The sequence below is a fragment of the Trichomonas vaginalis genome, chromosome III (assembly GCF_026262505.1).
Source record: "Trichomonas vaginalis G3 chromosome III, whole genome shotgun sequence".
NCBI classification, from domain to species: domain Eukaryota; phylum Parabasalia; order Trichomonadida; family Trichomonadidae; genus Trichomonas; species Trichomonas vaginalis.
The window spans coordinates 3722562-3743059 of record NC_067205.1 but is presented as its reverse complement, the minus strand read 5'-3'; the positions used below and the strand labels follow the sequence as shown (position 1 = coordinate 3743059).

General features: G+C 33.2%; 3 protein-coding genes and 2 pseudogenes across 5 annotated transcripts, besides 8 other annotated features; 4 read left to right on the top strand and 1 right to left on the bottom strand.

The window, feature by feature from the left end:
• Positions 1-3611: part of a mobile genetic element that runs on past the window's edge.
• Positions 780-1363, bottom strand: TVAGG3_0636220 (annotated as a pseudogene). Its single transcript has one exon. A coding segment is annotated over exon 1 (584 nt).
• A 2949-nt stretch (positions 3612-6560) lies between the features above and the next one.
• Positions 6561-7671: a mobile genetic element.
• A 303-nt stretch (positions 7672-7974) lies between these two features.
• Positions 7975-8323: a mobile genetic element.
• Positions 8324-8819: 496 nt separating this feature from the next.
• Positions 8820-8910: a mobile genetic element.
• A 159-nt stretch (positions 8911-9069) lies between these two features.
• Positions 9070-9134: a mobile genetic element.
• A 281-nt stretch (positions 9135-9415) lies between these two features.
• Positions 9416-9448: a mobile genetic element.
• Positions 9449-9458: 10 nt separating this feature from the next.
• Positions 9459-10753: a mobile genetic element.
• Positions 10754-11082: 329 nt separating this feature from the next.
• Positions 11083-12587: a mobile genetic element.
• Positions 12588-17056: 4469 nt separating this feature from the next.
• On the top strand, positions 17057-17874 carry TVAGG3_0636130 (annotated as a pseudogene). Its single transcript has one exon. A coding segment is annotated over exon 1 (818 nt).
• Positions 17875-18014: 140 nt separating this feature from the next.
• TVAGG3_0636120 (uncharacterized protein) lies at positions 18015-18377 on the top strand (the record flags this gene model as incomplete). The annotated part of the gene is made up of 1 exon (XM_001296446.1): positions 18015-18377. One exon carries the CDS (start codon positions 18015-18017, stop codon positions 18375-18377), a length of 363 nt encoding a protein of 120 aa, XP_001296447.1.
• An 18-nt stretch (positions 18378-18395) lies between these two features.
• TVAGG3_0636110 (serine threonine-protein phosphatase family) lies at positions 18396-18638 on the top strand (the record flags this gene model as incomplete). Its single annotated transcript, XM_001296447.1, has 1 exon — positions 18396-18638. The coding sequence occupies one exon, from the start codon at positions 18396-18398 to the stop codon at positions 18636-18638; it is 243 nt and encodes an 80-aa protein (XP_001296448.1).
• Positions 18639-19200: 562 nt separating this feature from the next.
• On the top strand, positions 19201-19823 carry TVAGG3_0636100 (uncharacterized protein; the record flags this gene model as incomplete). Its single annotated transcript, XM_051241048.1, has 1 exon — positions 19201-19823. A coding segment is annotated over one exon (623 nt), but the record flags the coding sequence as incomplete, so codon positions are not given.
• Between the last annotated feature and the right edge of the window lie 675 nt (positions 19824-20498).

The following is a 20498-nucleotide window of genomic DNA, read 5'->3' as shown; positions in this document are numbered from 1 at the left end:
CGGTCTTCTCCAACAAACTCAGCGTACAGTTCAAATAAAATAAAAAAATATACTGTTTTAAAATGGTATGCCATATAGCTTCTTGAATTTGTTAAGAAGTATATGAACGTATTTTCCATCTGTATCTCTAGCGTTTACATAAGCATAGCCCGCCTTAGTAAAATATACTTGTAATTTCCTATAGTTTACGCCGGTATAAAAGTAGAAAGAGTCTTGTTCTTCGCTATAGTAGTAAAACTCAAACGTATGCTTGCCATAGTCTGTAATTTCAATTGTTTCATCTTCTAGTTCGTCGACAAATTCGAATACAATATCTCCAAATTTGCTTTTGTTCTTATTGTTTTCAGAACGAGTGACCCAACGCAAGTTTTCAAGTCTATTGTCGTTTCTTATACGGTTTATATGGTCTACAAAAGGTAAATTGTTAGGGTTCGGTTATAAATGATTAACATAAGATAGCGTTTCCCACCCATCTTCATAGTAGCATATCCGTTATTTCCCTCCCATCCGCTTAAAACTCTTTTTGTCTTTTTGTTTCTGACTTCAAATGACTCACAACAGTGAATTTCATATTTCTCATCTAACAAACAAGTTTCCCAACGGTCTTCTCCAACAAACTCAGCGTACATTTCAAATAAAATAAAAAAATGTTTTTTAAAAATATTTTGTTTTAAATGGTATGCCATTTCATATTTCTCATCTAACAAAACAAGTTTCCCAACGGTCTTCTCCAACAAACTCAGCGTACATTTCAAATAAAATAAAAAAATGTTTTTCCTTTACTTTACATAACCGTTCGCTGCCATAAGTCTTTGACGCCAACCCATACCAGCTAATGAAGGTTGGCTTGGTTTAGTATTGAAACTAACCTTTGGTTTTGGTTTTTCTTCTTCTATTGGTTTTTCTTCTTCTATTGGTTTTTCGTCACTTTTCGGTTCATCTGACTTTACCTCACTTGCTGGAACAGTTGTGTCGTCAACATCTTCATAAATGTCATATGCCATTTGTTTGTTTTCCTTTTCAACTTTTTGTGTTTGTTGTAAAGTTTAGAATATTTCGACTCTAAGTCAATTGAGATGTTCTATAATGAACTGTTGGTCAGTGAAGTAAACTTTTCCATCTGTTGTCTCTTTAGTTCCTTCAGACTTCAATATTTTATTTGTGAGAGTCTGTTTCTTTTTTTGAGATACTAGCCGTTCCATTTCTATGAAAAGTGACTTTGTAGTTAGGGTTTGTATTCCAGACCTCACACTTTCTATTATTGAATTTTTCTCTTCATCTGTAAGTTCTTTGACAGGTTTTGACAATGGTTCTGAACTTTTGTTTGTGTGTCAAATCTACCGTTTCAACTTCTTTCGGTCATTTCATCTCAGTAAAAAATTTTAGTTTGGTTTGTTTTCAACTGGTTGTTGAGGTTTTTTAAGTCGGTTCTAAAACTTCCTGAGGTATAGGAAGAACTTGACAAACACGTGGTTGTGTAACTGCTGGAAGCCGACAAAGCCATCTTGAGCCCATTTGTCTCAATGCTGTATTGTTCATTTCATCTCAGTAAAAAATTTTACATTCCCACGTTTGAGGCGGTTGAGGTTGGTTGTTGTTTACCCACTGTTGTGCATGGTTATATCCTCTGTTAAAGAATCTTTCACCTTGGTCCATATAGTGTCCTGCTTGTTATAGTAGTCATTTGCTTTGTTATAGTAGTTTCCTGCTTGTCTTCCTACATTGTCCATCCATCCTTGAACTTTTCCTCTTGTTTCAGGATTTGGAATAAGATTTGCTGCATCTCGTGCTACATCCCAACCTTTCTGTACAGTTTGTATAATAGGTTGTGCTTTCTCTTTCAGTATACCTAATGTACTCAAAATCTTCCTTCCAATTCCAAATGCACCTCTGGCTATTGTTCCCACTGCGGGCAAAAATCTAGATGCGACTCCTGCTAATGCGCCAAATAAACCCATTTCTTATGGGTTAAAAATGACGAATTCAAACAAGGACCCGTATGTTTCTAAAGCGACAAAGAAAGCACTCATGGTAAAAATCTTTAGTTCAAACACCAAATGCTTGGTTTATGGATATCTTGGAAAACATTCCGAGGTATAGAGAAGATGGACCACCATACTGGCTAATATTTGTCGGTCAAAACACAAGATACTGTGAAGCCATACCATTACAGTCCAAAAATATTTTAGATGTGAAAACTGCTTTGACAATATTCGTTGACAAATACCATCCAACAAAACTGACATCTGACTGTGAAAGTTCTTTCAAATCAGACGATATTAAAAACTATCTGCGTTCAAAAAATGTAAACCAATATTTCATTGTCGACCAAAAACCATTCTGCTTGGTGTCATTGACAGTTGTATAAAAATCTTAAGAGACTTAAATCAACCACAAGGTGGTGAAGCAAATGAAATGTCATATGACGACAAGTATAGACACTTCTCCATGGCAAAGATGAGACAAGTTTTAAATATTTACAATAGCCGTAAACAAAAAGGTTTGGGAAACCACTCCCCGAAGAAATGAAAAACAACCCCGACTTAGAGAAAGACTATATATTTAATAGTTTAGTCAAAAGGATGAACAAGAAAGAATGGGCTTCAAACTTAAAAAGGTGACAAAGTAAAAATAGAAATACCTAAAACGCACCCATATGAAAATACTATTGACTATGACAACAATGGGAACCCGACAGGTACTCACATTCGTGTTCGTAAAAATAGAAGAAAGTATACAAGAGAATATTATGAAGTTTTAGGCAAACATGGCAAAATGTACACACTGCAAGCAGAAGATAAAACTACTATTGTCAGACCTCGTTTCAAACTTGTCAAAGTTCAAGGTGGTATACTTTCAAAGACAGTTCCTAACAAATATAAGACAACTCCTGACGAATATGCTAAAGAAGTGGAACATGACGACTAAGCAATTCTATACCATGCGTAAACTGTCATGTAAGGTGGCATGTAGTCTTTACCCAAGCCTGTGGATTTGTTGTGAAAGTATTGTGTATGATTTCCTCCTGGTTCAGTTGGTCGAAAAGTCTTTTTGCTGAATGGTTATAATCTGGAGATAAAACGTCATTGCCAGCATAATATTCTGAGTTGTATAATGGATGGTCTCTTAATGAGTGACTATGGTCGCCAGAAAAGTTTGTAGTTCCTGTATGAGTGTGCGGTGGAAGTTTGCTTCTTTAATTTCTTTGAACCTCCTGCCGTCTTTGAATATCTAGCACAGTATAAGAATTTGTCTACAATCTGCTTCCATTCACCAAAACCTAAAACTGTTGCTGGATTTGTTGAATTCATTGACGTATAAATAGAGCCTGCAGGATATAATGTTTGAAGTATTTCAGTCTATATGTTGAAGCTCTGTTTGTCAGCCTTCTTATCTAACATTGCTGGTAGTTCATGTGCTTCAAAGTTTCTGGCATGACTTTCAATGTTCCTGCAACTGTTATCTAAATTGTTTAGTGTATCTTTTACGCTTGTACTCGGATTTTCTAATGGTGCACTTGAACCAAGGTCAAAGTTCAATATTATGTCGTCTGCTGTAAAAGTTGTAAAACTTGTATGTGTATGAGTCTTTTTAGAATATTCGTTTTCAGCTCTTGTCACTTCACTTGACATTTTATTGTCAACATATGTTTTGTCTGCTAGTTCAGGATGAGTATGTTCTTTTGTTGCATAAGCATTGTTAGCTCTTTCTTCTTCTTTTGCTATTGCATCGTCTACATACTCTTTGTCAGCTTTGTTGTCAATATCTGCCTTCAAAAGAAGTTCATCTATAGGTTTCTCGTTTAAAGTTCTTTTTGTGGATTTATACAAACAGTATGGTTCTTGTTGTCTTGAAACAGAAACTCGTCTGTTAAAGGGTTTAATGTCAGTTTTAAGTTTCCTTCTTTCAATGACTCAGATATCTTAGAATAGTTTGAAAAGTTTGTTGTGTTCTTATTTAGAGCTTGCAAAATGAGTTGTCGGTTGTGTTGTATCTCTCTCATAACGCTGTTTCATTTGACATTTTATTCTAGATAAAATATGCTTCCAATAGAAAAAGAAACTTCTAGAGTTGCTACAACTAAACCATTAGATGAACTTTTTACGAATGTCGGTCAAAAGTTTGAGACAGAGACCGTAAAGCATGAAGGCTATCGTTTTGACTACCCCTTAAGATGGCTAAGAGACCCATCCGTCACAAAAAGCTGTTGGCTTTCGTAGAATGAAGTTCATTTCAGAAGCCATACATGGTTTCCCATTTACGGTCGCTTTTGAAATTCGATACTATAACAAAGAAAAACGTACGTATGAGAAATTTGTACAGGGAAAACTTTACAAGTTAGTTTGCTTGTAAACTTAGAAACAACTCTTCAAGCTTTTCAAGAAAAAATAACGATATCTATCTCGAATATGCAAACCAGTAACATTGACGAAGGAGAGTACCATCTCGATATATATATGACAGGAAAAATGCAACTGTTAAATTCAATAGAATAGAAGACCTTGGAGAAGACGTTTATATTTCTACAAATATAACAACTTGGCATGGTATAGATTTTTGAGGATGTTAAATCAGCCTGCAGAATATCCAGTACACCCGAACTTTTATGAAGTCGAAAACCCTAATGGAACATATGAAAATGTTTTCGACTCAGATGCTATTATCGTTCATGCTTCATTTTCTGGTGCACAAAACTCTTTTTTATGCTTGGCAAATGACTTTACGAAAAACCTACAAAGCTATATGAACAACAGTGGAAGTATTTCAGACTTTCAAGTATGGTTTACAAACAGATGAAGAAAGAATAATTCCATTATACCATGCGTTTACTTAGACTTAGTCTCATATACAACTACTATCGAACGGTAAAAATATAATTTTAATACGGTTGAGGTGTTGGATTTGGTTGCCAACTTGACTGTGGTGCAGGTTCAGGCTGTTGTATAACAGGAGCTTGTTCTTCTGGTTCAGGGTCTTTAGGTATAATACCAACAACTGACCTTCTTTTACCAATATTTTTGACTCCGTTCCAAATTCCTCTTCCGACAGATTTTATTCCATTCCATATACCTCTTCCAACATTTCGAAAGAATTTCCTATTCTTCCAAAGAAACCCATTTTACTATATGTAAAAATCTAATGCCACCTAGTCTCTTACGTTTCCTGTTGAGTTCCATAGCATTTTTTAACTGGAGCTCATACATTCTATTTCTCCTCTGGTAGAAAACATACTCTGGGTCAACTCCTGTGTTCGCGTCATCTGCATAGAGTTGTTTATATCCCACTTCAGGGTTTGTATAAAACTCTTTCCATCTCATATTTGCATACCATGGTGGTAAGCCTAACGCAGCGTCATTTGACATGGCAGTTTGCATTTGTACATCTGTTGGCACTTGACCATAGTTTGCCATTGCAGTTTGTATTCTAACTTCATTTGGAATATTCTCTGGGTTTGGTTGTCCAGGTTGCTGTGCATTCGCTAAGTTCTGTGCGTCCATTTAATATTAGATAAAAATATCTCTTACGAGTACATATGCTGAACATTTGCAGACATTGGTTCATCTTCATATTCTCTGTACTTTTCTGCCACGTCAAATAAGTAAATGACACAATGGAAAAAACCTAAAACAAGTAGTCCTATTTCAAACCACATTTACTTACCAATAAAATTTCTTTGTTATGACACTTTTTCCGGTTTATAGGACCTCTCTCATATTCTATCTTATCGTATCTAAAATCATAGTCATGTATGTCCTCTAACCATCTCATAACACTTTCCAAACCACTTTTATCGGATGTAAAGTAAAAGCATGGATGGTTATGTAAAACGTCTAAAGTTTCTAAAGAGTCTCTCAAAGTCCAGTCTACTTGGTATTGAAAATCGTATGTGTTATAGAACGGCGGGTCTACTATAAAGAAAACATTTTCCTTGTTTTTATATTTTTCATACAACTCTGTCCAACGACATCTCACAAACTCTATACCCTCAGTATATTTTTCTATGTTCTCTTGAAAACCTTTGTATAGTTAAGATATAAAACGTTTGACATAAGTGTTTCAATGTCATGAACTCTTATAGAACCACTATATAATAGTCTAGAAGATATACTATCCCAGTCAATATACTCTGCCTTTTTCAAAACCTCTCTGACAATATCTTTCTTATCTAATGGTATACGTTCCATCTTACCTATAGGTATCTTTTCTTTTAACTCTTTCAATATATTGTTTGTGTCTGGTATATGTTTGAGACGGTCCATATAGTTGTCGAAGTCATTGCATATAATCTTTGAGTCTGGGAATATTATATGGCACAAATGGGATATATAGAAACTTCCACCGAACAAATCTACAAATGTTAGACCATTCGGTAGTTTCTTAAGTTCTCTCAATAGAATATCTTTACATCTACTCTTATTTCCAAAGAAGGGTAACGGTGGTTTTGTAAAATTCATTTTATATTTAATAAAAATGTTTTTTCCCTGAAAAGTGACAGAAAAGTGACTGGGGCTAGAGGGCGCAACGCGCCTGGAAGCCCCACTACCTTTTTTTTTATTACACTATCAATACCCTTTTACGATTATTGTTACTTTTTCGAAATAAAAGTAAAAACAAATTTATACTAATTTACTTCAAAATACAAAAGTATTTGACAGCTAAAATTAGTTACTTTAGCAAGCCTATCAATACCCTTTTACGATTATTGCTACTTTTTCGAAATAAAATAAATTTATTATCAAAAAACCTTTTTTTTCTTAGTAAAAATAAAAATGTTATTTTATATCAAGTTTTTATTCATAAATTTTTATAATGTTGTATAAATTTGAAGGTGGAAATCTGTAATAATTTTATCTTGAAAAGACTTGGCATTCTCAACAATGAATTAAGGGGTATTGCATCCAAATTCTGTAATTTACATGAGAATACTAAGCTTGATTTCCATTGGGATACTTAATTTCGAAAAATACTGGGTCATTCGTTTTTGAACCTTTGCTGCCTTGACAACTTTATCAAGTAGGTCATCTAAACCCAATTGAAGCGTATTTAAGTTTGCTGATGAGTTAACTATTAACGATTTAATTTTATCAGTGAGCATTATACATTTTCTGTATCCAGTCTGATTGTAGACTTTTTTGGCTTTTTTTCAGATGGCAACGGATTTGGAATTTTGTCTCTGAGCCTTATATCTTGAGAAATTCTGTAATAAAATGAAGAAACGATAAAATCGATTAATTTCATCACAAATCGATCAAATCTCATGAAAATTGTTCCGCCAAAGTAGTAATATTTAATTTTTTTGTTAATCGATTCTGAAATGTTATTTGTGAGAGCTAAATTTTCATCTCTTTCAGCGGCTGTCCATCTTTCTTGGTTTGATATCCATTGATTTTGTATGTATTTTGAAAATTCTGGAAATTTTTCGGCTATTTCCAGAATTTTTTTGAACGTTGGTTCAATCCATTCTTTCTTGCCATTTCTGCCGTATGCAAGATAGTTCATTTTTGTATCTAATATCAATTTGTCTGAACTCTCAAATGCATAATCTTTCAAATTTTTCTGAACGCCCTCATTACATGAACTGCACACCAATGAAGGATAACTTCTGGAAAAGAGTTGATAATCGCATTTTCGATTTCTTGTGCACAATCTGACATAAAATATTTTGGTGTTGTAAGACGAGTTACGGAAAGTGAGGTGAACCGAAAAGTGACACTTATTTGGTCGGATAAATTCCCTATATATTTACTTGTCAAAAAAATCAGACTTGTAATGCATGAAAATTCGGCTCACTTCATTTTTGACACTTTACATATCGGATGTATTATCTAAGAATTATATTATAAAATAATAATTTTGTGTTTTATAAGTTTATTTATATAAATTGATTCAAAAAAAATGGAAAGACAAGAAGTGGATCTGCCAAATGAAAATCAGATTTATATTTTAGAGAGTTACATACATGAAATATGAAAATTGAACTTTGTATAAGGAATTGTTGGCTATGATGCACTGATCATGAATCAGTACATCATAGCCAACAATTCCTTCGCAAACAGCGGGAAACTTTGTCTGAATAGTTTAACATTCGGACAAAGTTTCCCGCTGTCAGAGAGGGAATGGAAGGGTAAGAGGTATATATTCATAATGTATACCTCTTACCCTTTCATTCCCTCGAGAAAGTTCAAAAACTTGGGTGCAATCAGTTCTGATTGCACCCAAGTTTTTGAACTTTGTATAAGGAATTGTTGGCTATGATGCACTGATCATGAATCAGTACATCATAGCCAACAATTCCTTCGCAAACAGCGGGAAATTTGTCTGATTCCACACTAATTTTATTAATTTATCTAAACTTTTATCCTCGTCTACAATTTAATCATCAATAATTATCTCTTGTTCTATTTCACTATTATATATATATATATTTATATGATTTGATTTAAAAAAAATAAATAAATAAATTAATAAATCATTTACTCAAATATATCAAAAGTTTTATTTTTATATATAAAGATAACTACTTTTTAAAAAAAATACCCTATATATTTTTGCCATGTAAACTTGTCACTTTTGTCAGAAGTGAAGTGAACCGAATTTTCATGCACAACAAAAAAAATCAGACTTTTTTTGCTTTAAAAAATTTATAAGTTAATTATTGAGAACGAAGGTGAAAGGAAATGGATATCTCTTACCTTTCATTCCCTCGAGAAAGTTCAAAAACTTGGGTGCAATCAGTTCTGATTGCACCCAAGTTTTTGAACTTTGTATAAGGAATTGTTGGCTATGATGCACTGATCATGAATCAGTACATCATAGCCAACAATTCCTTCGCAAACAGCGGGAAACTTTGTCTGAATAGTTTAACATTCAGACAAAGTTTCCCGCTGTCAGAGAGGGAATGGAAGGGTAAGAGGTATATATTCATAATGTATACCTCTTACCCTTTCATTCCCTCGAGAAAGTTCAAAAACTTGGGTGCAATCAGTTCTGATTGCACCCAAGTTTTTGAACTTTGTATAAGGAATTGTTGGCTATGATGCACTGATCATGAATCAGTACATCATAGCCAACAATTCCTTCGCAAACAGCGGGAAACTTTGTCTGAATAGTTTAACATTCGGACAAAGTTTCCCAACTTTCAAGCCGAAATTCGCGGATACCATTCACCAACTAGCTCTTGCTATGATGGTTATTAAAAATCAAGATCTATATTAAATTCAAAATCTACTCAAAGTCACTAATGTTCGATTTCGGAGTGTCAAATTACTGTACTACAGTTGCTGCTTCTTCTGCAACTTGCGTATCTCTGTAACGAAGAAAAAAAATATGTAAATGTTTTAAAAAGTAAGTGTTTATTCTTATTAATCTGACTGAGCTTAGTAAGAAGATGTAATCGATATTGTTAATTTGTGTTAAAAATTAGATTTTATTTTCGATTTTAAAATATTACCGAATTAATTTCTTTGATTGGCTCTCCTCTCGCGGAAATGTTGAAGAGAAATCCTCAAATCCTTAATTTCTCCATCAACTTTCCAAAGGGGTTCTTTGGTGGTATCATATTTTTCGCTGATATCATAAAATTTGTTTGGTGTAAACCAGGTATGTATTTCTGGATTTTTTGGTAACTGTGTATGTGGTGTTGCGTTATAATTTTCGATTAAATTTTGAATTTGATCCCAAGCTACCTCATCAACTTGAATATTCTGCCAAAATCTTTCGATTTTGCCATTCATGTAAGGGCAGTGTGGTATTATCGTGATTGATTCGACGTTTGCATTTTTTAATAAATTTTTGAAAACACCGTAGTTTTCAAGCCCATTGTCACTCCATATGGCAAACGGTTTGCCATATACATCGAAACATTGTTGAATGACACGACTTGTTTGTGCCGCTTCTTTAGTTTCGAGATGTGACCAAGCCAAAATTTTTCGTGATTTATCGTCAATAACGGCATATAGATATTCACCTTGGCGATGATTTAAAAAGTGAATATCTACATGCCATATTTCATTAACGTAAAAAGCTTCGTATTTTGTTTGACCTTTTGCCTTTGAATTTTTTGGCGGTTGTGCAAGATTGAGAAGTTTGAAACATTTATTAACAGTTCTTTCGGAAAATTGAATGTTCAATAATTTACGGTCAAAATAATCTGTAGTTTTTTCAAATGTTGAAGTTGTATTTGTGCGTATTGAATATGGGTCATCTTCTGAATTTATATCCGATTCTGTATCAATTGAATTTGGACTTGATGAAAATAATTCTTCGGCTGATGAATCGTCGGAATTTGAAGAGATTTCTGATGATAACTGTTCAGATGAACTTGAAATGTCAGGAGAACTGTAATCAAACTCTGAATTTTGATTCCGTTGAGACAATTGTGGAATTGGAAAATGAATTTGAATATTTTGTTGATTTTGCATTTGCGATTCAAGTATCATTTGACGATCTGTTATAATTCGGCCGAAAGCCCGGGAAATTCCTATTTTTTGAACTTTATTATGTAAATTTTGGACAGTATTTATTAATTCTTGTGGTGGATCTTTTGGTTTTGGACCTGTACGTAATTTTGGAATTTCAATTTGATTGAAATTAAGAGCGTTTTTAAAAGTTTTATGTGATATTGTGGGAAGAATTCTTCCATCTGTTAAAGGGACATTTTGGAGAACGGTTTCGACGTTAATACCGCTTTGAATTTGTTGATTAGCTTGATTTAACCATTCTAAATCAATTAAATCGAAGATTCTACCACTCATTTGAAAATTATAAGTTTTGAAAAAAACCGTAAATCATTATTGAATCTAAAAATATTTATGTACAAAAAGTCGGTATATATTCTATAATTATTTAAAATAATGAAAAAGTTGATTTGTGAATCATTGAAATATTAATGCTGTTATATATATATATCAGATGATATAAGATGATTTTTTTAAATAAAAAATAAAATTTAATTTTTTAATTGTTAAAATAAGAATAGTAAGCTTGACAAGTAATTTAAGTTTTTGCTTTGTAAAGTTATTTGGTTGGCAAATGCATTGTGTCACTTTTTGTTTGAGTTCACTTTCCGTAATTTGTCTTATGATATTGGTTTTACTTTTGCCCAGTTAAAAAATGCCTTGAGACAGAATGCAATATTTTCTGAAGTGTTTGGATAAACGACAAATTGAAAAATTGGGAATGCATGTGTATTTGGAAATTTGGCTGATATCATGTAAAACAGCATTTTAAATTCAAGTAATGAATAGGTTGCATCAATAAAATGCTCTTTCACAATTTTGATTATGTCCAGAAATTTGAAAGAAGCATAATAAAAGATTAATTTCTTTGGTTTGTTGTAATTATCGACATCGAAATAAATTAAATCTTTTGGTGACTCTTGTTCTTTGATACCCTTAAATAATTGAGTTGACTTGAATTGATTATCATCGTACTTTTGAATACCTTTGATCTTTTTATTTCCTTTTTCCTGAATTGTTTTCATTTGATCTGAAGATGCATTCAAAAAGATGGCCTGTTAAGTGGATCATCCAGATCAAGTTTTTTGTCGCATTCAATTTGAGCCATTTTCGGATCACCCCCTGTTTTATAAAATTAATAAGTACCCGACGATAGCATTGTGATAATGTGTGGTATTTCTTTGTCTCATCTTTGATTTGATTGTGATTATGTGTTCCATTATATTCTGTTAGGATATATTCTTCATCATCCTTTAGAAATGAGATACATGCTTCACATTTATCTGCACTGCACCTGAATTTTAATTTTGTTCCCCCTAAATTTGGATTTTTTTTAATTGATATGGACAACCTGCATGACATTCGTTATCAATGACAGCTTTCATAGCATCTATATAAGATAGCCTTTCTTTAAGTTGGCATGGTGCATCGATATGCATCAAAAAAATGAAATGAAATTTCAATATCAAAAAAAGCACAAAATTTGAAAAAATTCACAAATCTCGGTTTCTGAAAGAAAATGGCCTCTTAAACTTTGTGCATATATTCATCTATATGACACATTGTATCCATATATTATTTAGTCAACACAACTTATCTGGTATCGAGAAAATTCAAAAAAAGCACAAAATTTGAAAATTGCTCGGTTCTACATTCAAAATAAATTTCATTAATTTTTACGTACATATTAAGGTACTTATCTTCGACATATATAATCTTCATTAGATATATACATGATAAATAAAATTCATAAAACATTAAAAATCAAAAAATTAGATGAACCTTGGCAATTAAACTTTATTAAATAATAGTTGTTTTTAAATTATATTATATTATCATTTAATATTATTTTGATAATGAAGATTTTATTTTGCAATAATATAAACGAAATTTTTTACCTTATGAACTTTTGATGGAAATATGCAAATTTAAAATAATAAAGAAAGCCGCGAGCGAAGCGATCGGCTTAGGTCTAAGATTTTGATTCAAATCTTTGCTTATATTCCTTAAATTCTTTATGAAACTCGCAACAGTTCCATAAAAAATTTTAAATTCTAAACTGTCGAAATTACCGATCGGTAATCACACCCTTCACGGGTGTGTCACTTTTAGCTAAAATTACCCCTACTCATCAATATCTTTTTAAAAATAATGATAATTTCAATTAAAATAATTTGAAACAGTTTTATTTTATGCTTGAATGAGACTATTTGTATTAGTATGTTTGACTCATGATATACGTTTTATTAGATTATAAAATATTTTTTCTTTTATAGAATTAATTTATAACCAATGATACCACTAGTAATATAATTTTTATTTTCAACACATTTTCTATTTTTGTTCAATTTTTATCAATTATAAAAACAATAATGTTACATATTGTTCCTGTTAATATTAGGTAAAAATCACAAGTCACGATTGAATTGTTTTCTTAAAAAAATTATTTATTTATTATAAATTTTATTCAGCTTTATTTGTTATATTCGAAAACATTATCGTATATATTAACTCTTGATATCATTCTTTAACTCATTCAAATCAGAAGTTATTACCCTATATTTCCAACTCTTGGAAAATTTTCATGACCCTACCCAGGGTCCTAAAATGGGTATTTTCCTCACACAGACACCGTGGTTTTTTGAGCCGGGAAATAAATAGCGCAGACAGTTTCTACATATAGAGACATGCTTATACTTAGAGTTTGACGGGAATCTAAAGTGATTTTTTTCTGCATCGCGAAATCTAATGCAATCTCAAAATCATGAAGAAACTGCGAATCGGAGCGCAATTTTTTAATATGTTAATATATAAAGGTACCCCTACTACTGCAAATGCTTCAAATGAAAATCTAAGAAATCAGATTAATTTGATCACATTAGTATAGTATTGGTCAAACCAAAAACTCATATGTTGATATATAGCCTATAGATATTCATATTATCTACTTTTCATTGAATTACATAAGATTTAATAATCTCATAAATATTCTTTTTAATTTTCCGAATTCCGTGTGCATTTAGATTGCCTATACCTGTATATAATAATTCTAGAATGGTTTGGTTAGATATTAAGTTTTTTAGATTAATATTTTAACATTTTGATAAAACAAGCATTTGTTCCATTTTAGAATCGCCATTGAACTCTAGTTTGACTAACATGATGTTGTATGATCAAATAAATTCTAACTTCATGAGATAAATTTTGAAATTAGAAAATGCGATATCTGACTCAAATATTTATCTGAACACATTTAACATTCAATGATAAACTAAAGTACTATACAGCAGATTCGATTTGGCTTATATTTTATATAATCAACAAATAATCCTATAAAATTGTGCTATTCACGTTGCTCAAAGATGTATTGAACATTCCCTACTTGTGTATTGATAAAATTAGATATAGATTCTAATGTAAATCGATATTTTGAAAATTCATATATATTTTGTCTTGGTTTGGCATTTGATCGTGTTGAAACCGGAATTGCAATATATATCATCTAAATATATAACTATCAAAATATGAGCTATAGATTTTTAAATTATTCTCCTGAATATGAGTGACTAACATAATTATATTGAATTGAGTAGTAAGAATCATAAATATTAGAATCTGACGATAATTTATTATAACTTTATATAGGAACAAGATTATAAATGATGATGAAAATAAAGATTAAATTTAAATCTGAAAATTTGAAAACATTAAGTGTATATGATAGCATTACAAAATTAAATTTTATGTGGAAGAGGAATTAGAAGTATTATGAGAAAATAATAAGATATAAAAACAAGATTCTATTAAATGAGTTAATTTATAGAAAGGAATAACAGTGTGAATGTAGTAAATGAATGTTTTCATGATGTATTATTGAAATCTTAAGTTTTGTTAAGAAGATAATAAGGGAATCAAATTTTGTATAAGGAAGTTTGACCGACAAGAGTGTATTGTGCACTCTTGTCGGTCTGCATGTCTCATTCCGGGTGACATTGTCACTGCATGTCTCCCAGAATGAGACAATCTTCCGCATTCATAACTTGAATGCGGAAGTTTGACCGACAAGAGTGTATTGTGCACTCTTGTCGGTCTGCATGTCTCATTCCGGGTGACATTGTCACTGCATGTCTCCCAGAATGAGACAATCTTCCGCATTCATAACTTGAATGCGGAAGTTTGACCGACAAGAGTGTATTGTGCACTCTTGTCGGTCTGCATGTCTCATTCCGGGAGACATTGTCACTGCATGCCTCCCAGAATGAGACAATCTTCCGCATTCATAACTTGAATGCGGAAGTTTGACCGACAAGAGTGTATTGTGCACTCTTGTCGGTCTGCATGTCTCATTCCGGGTGACATTGTCACTGCATGTCTCCCAGAATGAGACAATCTTCCGCATTCATAACTTGAATACGGAAGTTTGACCGACAAGAGTGCACAATACACTCTTGTCGATCTAAATGTATCTTACAATCAAAGACACTTTCATACAATCTTTTCGAAGTTAAAAAAAATTTAATTATTTCTTTCTTTTGTTTATTAAATCGCCTTACTCACGTACTAATCTCTTTTAGAGACTCTATCGAGCTATCCCCACATATAAACCTGTGACAATAATACATATTTACTCTCTTCATATTCTGATCTCATGACACATTATCGCAAAAACTATAATTATACAAGACATCTCATAAAGTCTCATTTTAGCCCTATCAGACATAAGATTGCGGCAGAGGAACCGGGAAGAGAGCAGCTTGAAGCGGTAAGATGTCCGAATGCTGTCTCCCAGGTGTATCTGTCAGGCAAAGTTCACAAGGAGGAGAGCTTTGCGCACAATCAAACAGAAGATTGCGGCAGAGGAACCGGGAAGAGAGCAGCTTGAAGCGGTAAGATGTCCGAATGCTGTCTCCCAGGTGTATCTGTCAGGCAAAGTTCACAAGGAGGAGAGCTTTGCGCACAATCAAACAGAAGATTGCGGCAGAGGAACCGGGAAGAGAGCAGCTTGAAGCGGTAAGATGTCCGAATGCTGTCTCCCAGGTGTATCTGTCAGGCAAAGTTCACAAGGAGGAGAGCTTTGCGCACAATCAAACAGAAGATTGCGGCAGAGGAACCGGGAAGAGAGCAGCTTGAAGCGGTAAGCTGTTTTCAAGTCTTTAGTTAACAAACTTTAACAAAAGACATCTAAAAAATTTGAAATAATTGCAAAATAATGCCGTCAGGTAATGCGCACCTAAGGGAGGTGTTTTGCGGGAGCTGGGGGTATCTTGGTGAGTACTCAGGAGGCCAAGAAGGGCACCCCAACCGACATTTTGCTGACGCATTGTGTAAGCAACCATTCTGATAACAGCTCACACCGTCGGGACAAAATAATTTATGAAATTATAAGTCATCTTTCTAATACATATTTTTGGAAGGGCGTAAGATACGCCAACTTAAATATATTATTAAATATGAGAAAATCGCTCAACAAAAAAACAATTCTTTCAAAAAGTTTGACATTGATCTTTCTAATACATATCCTATGGAAGGAGTTTACATTCACAAAATAAAAACCAGTTCAAAATCTTATTACTCCTTGAATTAAAATCATTTAATTTCAAATCCATTCCAAATCCTTAAATCTGTATTAAAATCATTTTGCCAACAACCATCACAATACAAATTACATTTCCATATATCTTCTTGTCCATTTTAATTTTTTATCTCATTTTATTTAATTTTATTTAAAGCATATAGACATCGAGATCCTTTACACATAGTTATATAAAAGTCAAATACATAATAAATTCTTAATTCTAGAGATATCTCAAAATCTCAATTTTTTAATTTAAAATACCTTTCATTTTTCACAGTACTATCACAACAAACAAGCCATTTACTAATTAACACATATAAGAAAAATATCAAATTACAAAACAACTTTCAATATCATTCGCATCGAATTCTATTTTTTCATAATTATCAACTACATGTTGTTATATAATATATGTCGGCGCATATTCCACTCTATACAAGTGTCAGACACACTCACACAAAGCTGTGAGATTCATACCTCTATCAGTAGGACTTCTCAAATCAAGAACACATATGTTTCACTATCGCACATCTGTGTAGGATCTAATTAACCCTTTGGACTGGTACTTCAAAATTTGATAATTTGATAATTTCATGTGATATCATCATTTGCCTTTAAAACAACTGTGCGTTAAACTAGACACGTTTCTCTATCATAATGCAAAATATCAAAGTTTGGGAGACTCCCAAAGTGTCTGAAACTGATCATAATGGTATTTTTAATTTTTCATCGTCGTTGAATATTTCTATTTGCTCCATTTTTTCATATGTAGCAATGGAAAACAATCTAAAGATATCTTAAAATTATTTATCCAATGTAAACTCAACTTTTCAATACTCGGTTCCAGACATGGTATTATAATATTCCTTAGTATTCCCATCGGAGTTGCAAAAACATATCAAAAAAAAAAAAAAACAAAAAAGGAATTGGGGCTTCCAGGCACTTCGTGCCCTCTAGCCCCGAAGATGTTTTGTCACTTTTCTGTCACTTTTCAGGAAAAAACATTTTTATTATTAAATATAAAATGAATTTTACAAAACCACCGTTACCGTTCTTTGGAAATAAGAGTAGATGTAAAGATATTCTATTGAGAGAACTTAAGAAACTACCGAATGGTCTAACATTTGTAGATTTGTTCGGTGGAAGTTTCTATATATCTCATTTGTGCCATACTGTATTTCCTGACTCAAAGATTATATGCAATGACTTCGACAACTATATGAACCGTCTCAAACATATACCAGACACTAACAAAATATTGAAAGAGTTAAAAGAAAAGATACCTATAGGTAAGATGGAACGTATACCATTAGATAAGAAAAATACTGTCAGAGAGGTTTTGAAAAAAGCAGAGTATATTGACTGGGATAGTATATCTTCTAGACTATTGTATAGTGGTTCTATAAGAGTTCATGACATTGAAACACTTATGTCAAACGTTTTATATCTTAACTATACAAAGGTTTTCAAAGAGAACATAGAAAAATATACTGAGGGTATAGAGTTTGTGAGATGTCGTTGGACAGAGTTGTATGAAAAATATAAAAACAAGGAAAATGTTTTCTTTATAGTAGACCCGCCGTTCTATAACACATGCGATTTTCAATACCAAGTAGACTGGACTTTGAGAGACTCTTTAGAAACTTTAGACGTTTTACATAACCATCCATGCTTTTACTTTACATCCGATAAAATGGTTTGGAAAGTGTTATGAGATGGTTAGAGGACATACATGACTATGATTTTAGATACGATAAGATAGAATATGAGAGAGGTCCTATAAACCGGAAAAAGTGTCATAACAAAGAAATTTTATTGGTAAGTAAATGTGGTTTGAAATAGGACTACTTGTTTTAGGTTTTTTCCATTGTGTCATTTACTTATTTGACGTGGCAGAAAGATATAGAGAATATGAAGATGAACCAATACCAGCAAATGTTCAGCATATGTACTCGTAAGAGATATTTTTATCTAATATTAAAATGGACGCACAGAACTTAGCGAATGCACAGCAACCTGGACAACCAAACCCAGAGAATATTCCAAATGAAGTTAGAATACAAACTGCAATGGCAAACTATGGTCAAGTGCCAACAGATGTACAAATGCAAACTGCCATGTCAAATGACGCTGCGTTAGGTTTGCCACCATGGTATGCAAATATGAGATGGAAAGAGTTTTATACAAACCCTGAAGTGGGATATAAACAACTCTATGCAGATGACGCGAACACAGGAGTTGACCCAGAGTATGTTTTCTACCAGAGGAGAAATAGAATGTATGAGCTCCAGTTAAAAAATGCTATGGAACTCAACAGGAAACGTAAGAGACTAGGCGGACATTAGATTTTTACATATAGTAAAATGGGTTTCTTTGGAAGAATAGGAAACTTCTTTCGAAATGTTGGAAGAGGTATATGGAATGGAATAAAATCTGTCGGAAGAGGAATTTGGAACGGAGTCAAAAATATTGGCAAAAGAGTAGGTCAGTTCGTTGGTATTATACCTAAAGACCCTGAACCAGAAGAACAAGCTCCTGTTATACAACAGCCTGAACCTGCACCACAGTCTAGTTGGCAACCAAATCCAACACCTCAACCGTATTAAAAAATCATATTTTTACCGTTCGATAATAGTTGTATATGAAACTAAGTTCTAAGTAAAACGCATGGTATAATGGAATTATTCTCTTTCTTCCATCTGTTGTAAACCATACTTGAAAGTCTGAAATACTTCCACTCGGTGGTTCATATAGCTTTGTAGGTTTTTCGTAAAAGTCATTTGCCAAGCATAAAAAAGAGTTTTGTGCACCAGAAAATGAAGCATGAACTATAATAGCATCTTGGTCGAAAACATTTTCATATGTTCCATTAGGGTTTTCGACTTCATAAAAGTTCGGGTGTACTGGATATTCTGCAGGCTGATTTAACATCCTCAAAAATCTATACCATGCCAAGTTGAAGGACACGACGGCTTTGCCAGATTCTACTGGAAACATGACGAACAATTGCATCCCTTGAGACGGAAAAAAGGGAAGGGTGAAGACGCACATGCTCCCATGGAAAGAACAAGATATGCATATGAAAAGTATCGTGAAGTTAGAAGTAAAATTACTTCTGGTCGAACCTTTACAGTAAATTTTGACGAAGGAAAGAACAAAGAAGGCTTCATGGGAGTACTTGCTGCAATTCAAGACGGAAATAAGAAAGGATACAATCTCAGACTAACCGTAAAAGATTTGGATGGTCATATTTACTATGCACATGGCAATGTCACAACAGCCGCACAACTTCTTGACGCTTTCAAGACTACAAAGAGAGAACAAATGTTTGACTCCGACTCAGATATTTTGAATGCAATTGAAGGAATTGCAAGCGTGAAGTTCGAATGGTTACAACCCAACCCTCAAGCAGTCAGACAACATGCTGGATACTTCCCGTTCAGAAATAAGTCTGACATTGACTTAACAAGGTATGGAATTTACAATTCAATTGAAAAAATTGTCAATAAACCTTGTATTCTTACATGTCTCAGGAACTCTGGTCTTGTTACAGATGAGAAAATGAAGTATCTTGAGTCATGTGTGAAGACGAGGTACGTTCTCAGAAGTCAATTGACAAAGATTGCACCGTTGGCAAATGTCAATATCCGAGTCAACATTCCGACTGAGAAAGGTTCTTCACATGACGACTATGTTGTTGACTTCAAATTGCCATGGTTGAAGATTGTACTTGTCCACAACCACTTCATGTTGAACGAAAGTCTTACAAACCCATTGTTCGGAAAAGGCAAGTGCAACATTGTCAGAGCTGTTAACATTCTTTTCGAGAAAGGCTTGTTGGAACCAATTCCAGATGACAAGCTGACAGAAACTTTTGTACCAAAAGACGAAACAAACTTTTCATTGTTGGTAAGACCAAAAGTTGTTCCAGACAAAGTTCTAGTACAAAAGAAGTACACAGTTCCAAAAGGAGTTGGATTGTTCGGATACCAACCTGAACCAGAAGAACTTCCAATGAGGTTGCAAGAACTTCAAGATGCTATAAACAAACTTCCATTGAGACATCCAATTGACGTCAAATTGTATTGGAGAGCATCTGAGTTAGGTCAGAAGGTTTTATATGAAACAGGTTGCTTTGACGATGTTTATGAGATAACAGGAGAAGTTTCTCAGAAGATAAGAGACTCACTTGAATTTCCACGAACTGGACCCATTGGTTGCGACAAGTTCGACTCATACGAAAAAATATACTATGTCGACCTTAACGCTGCGTACATGAGGTTTGTCCAATATATTCCGACTGGAATTCCAAACGAAGATGGTGAGTTCCCGGGAAGGAACTATACAGTTGGAAAGGTCATACAACAACTATATGATATTAGGAAAGCTTCAAACCCCAAACTTGCAATGACACTCAAATTGCTTATGAATTCGACATGGGGGTATTCCATTAAGAAACCTCAAAA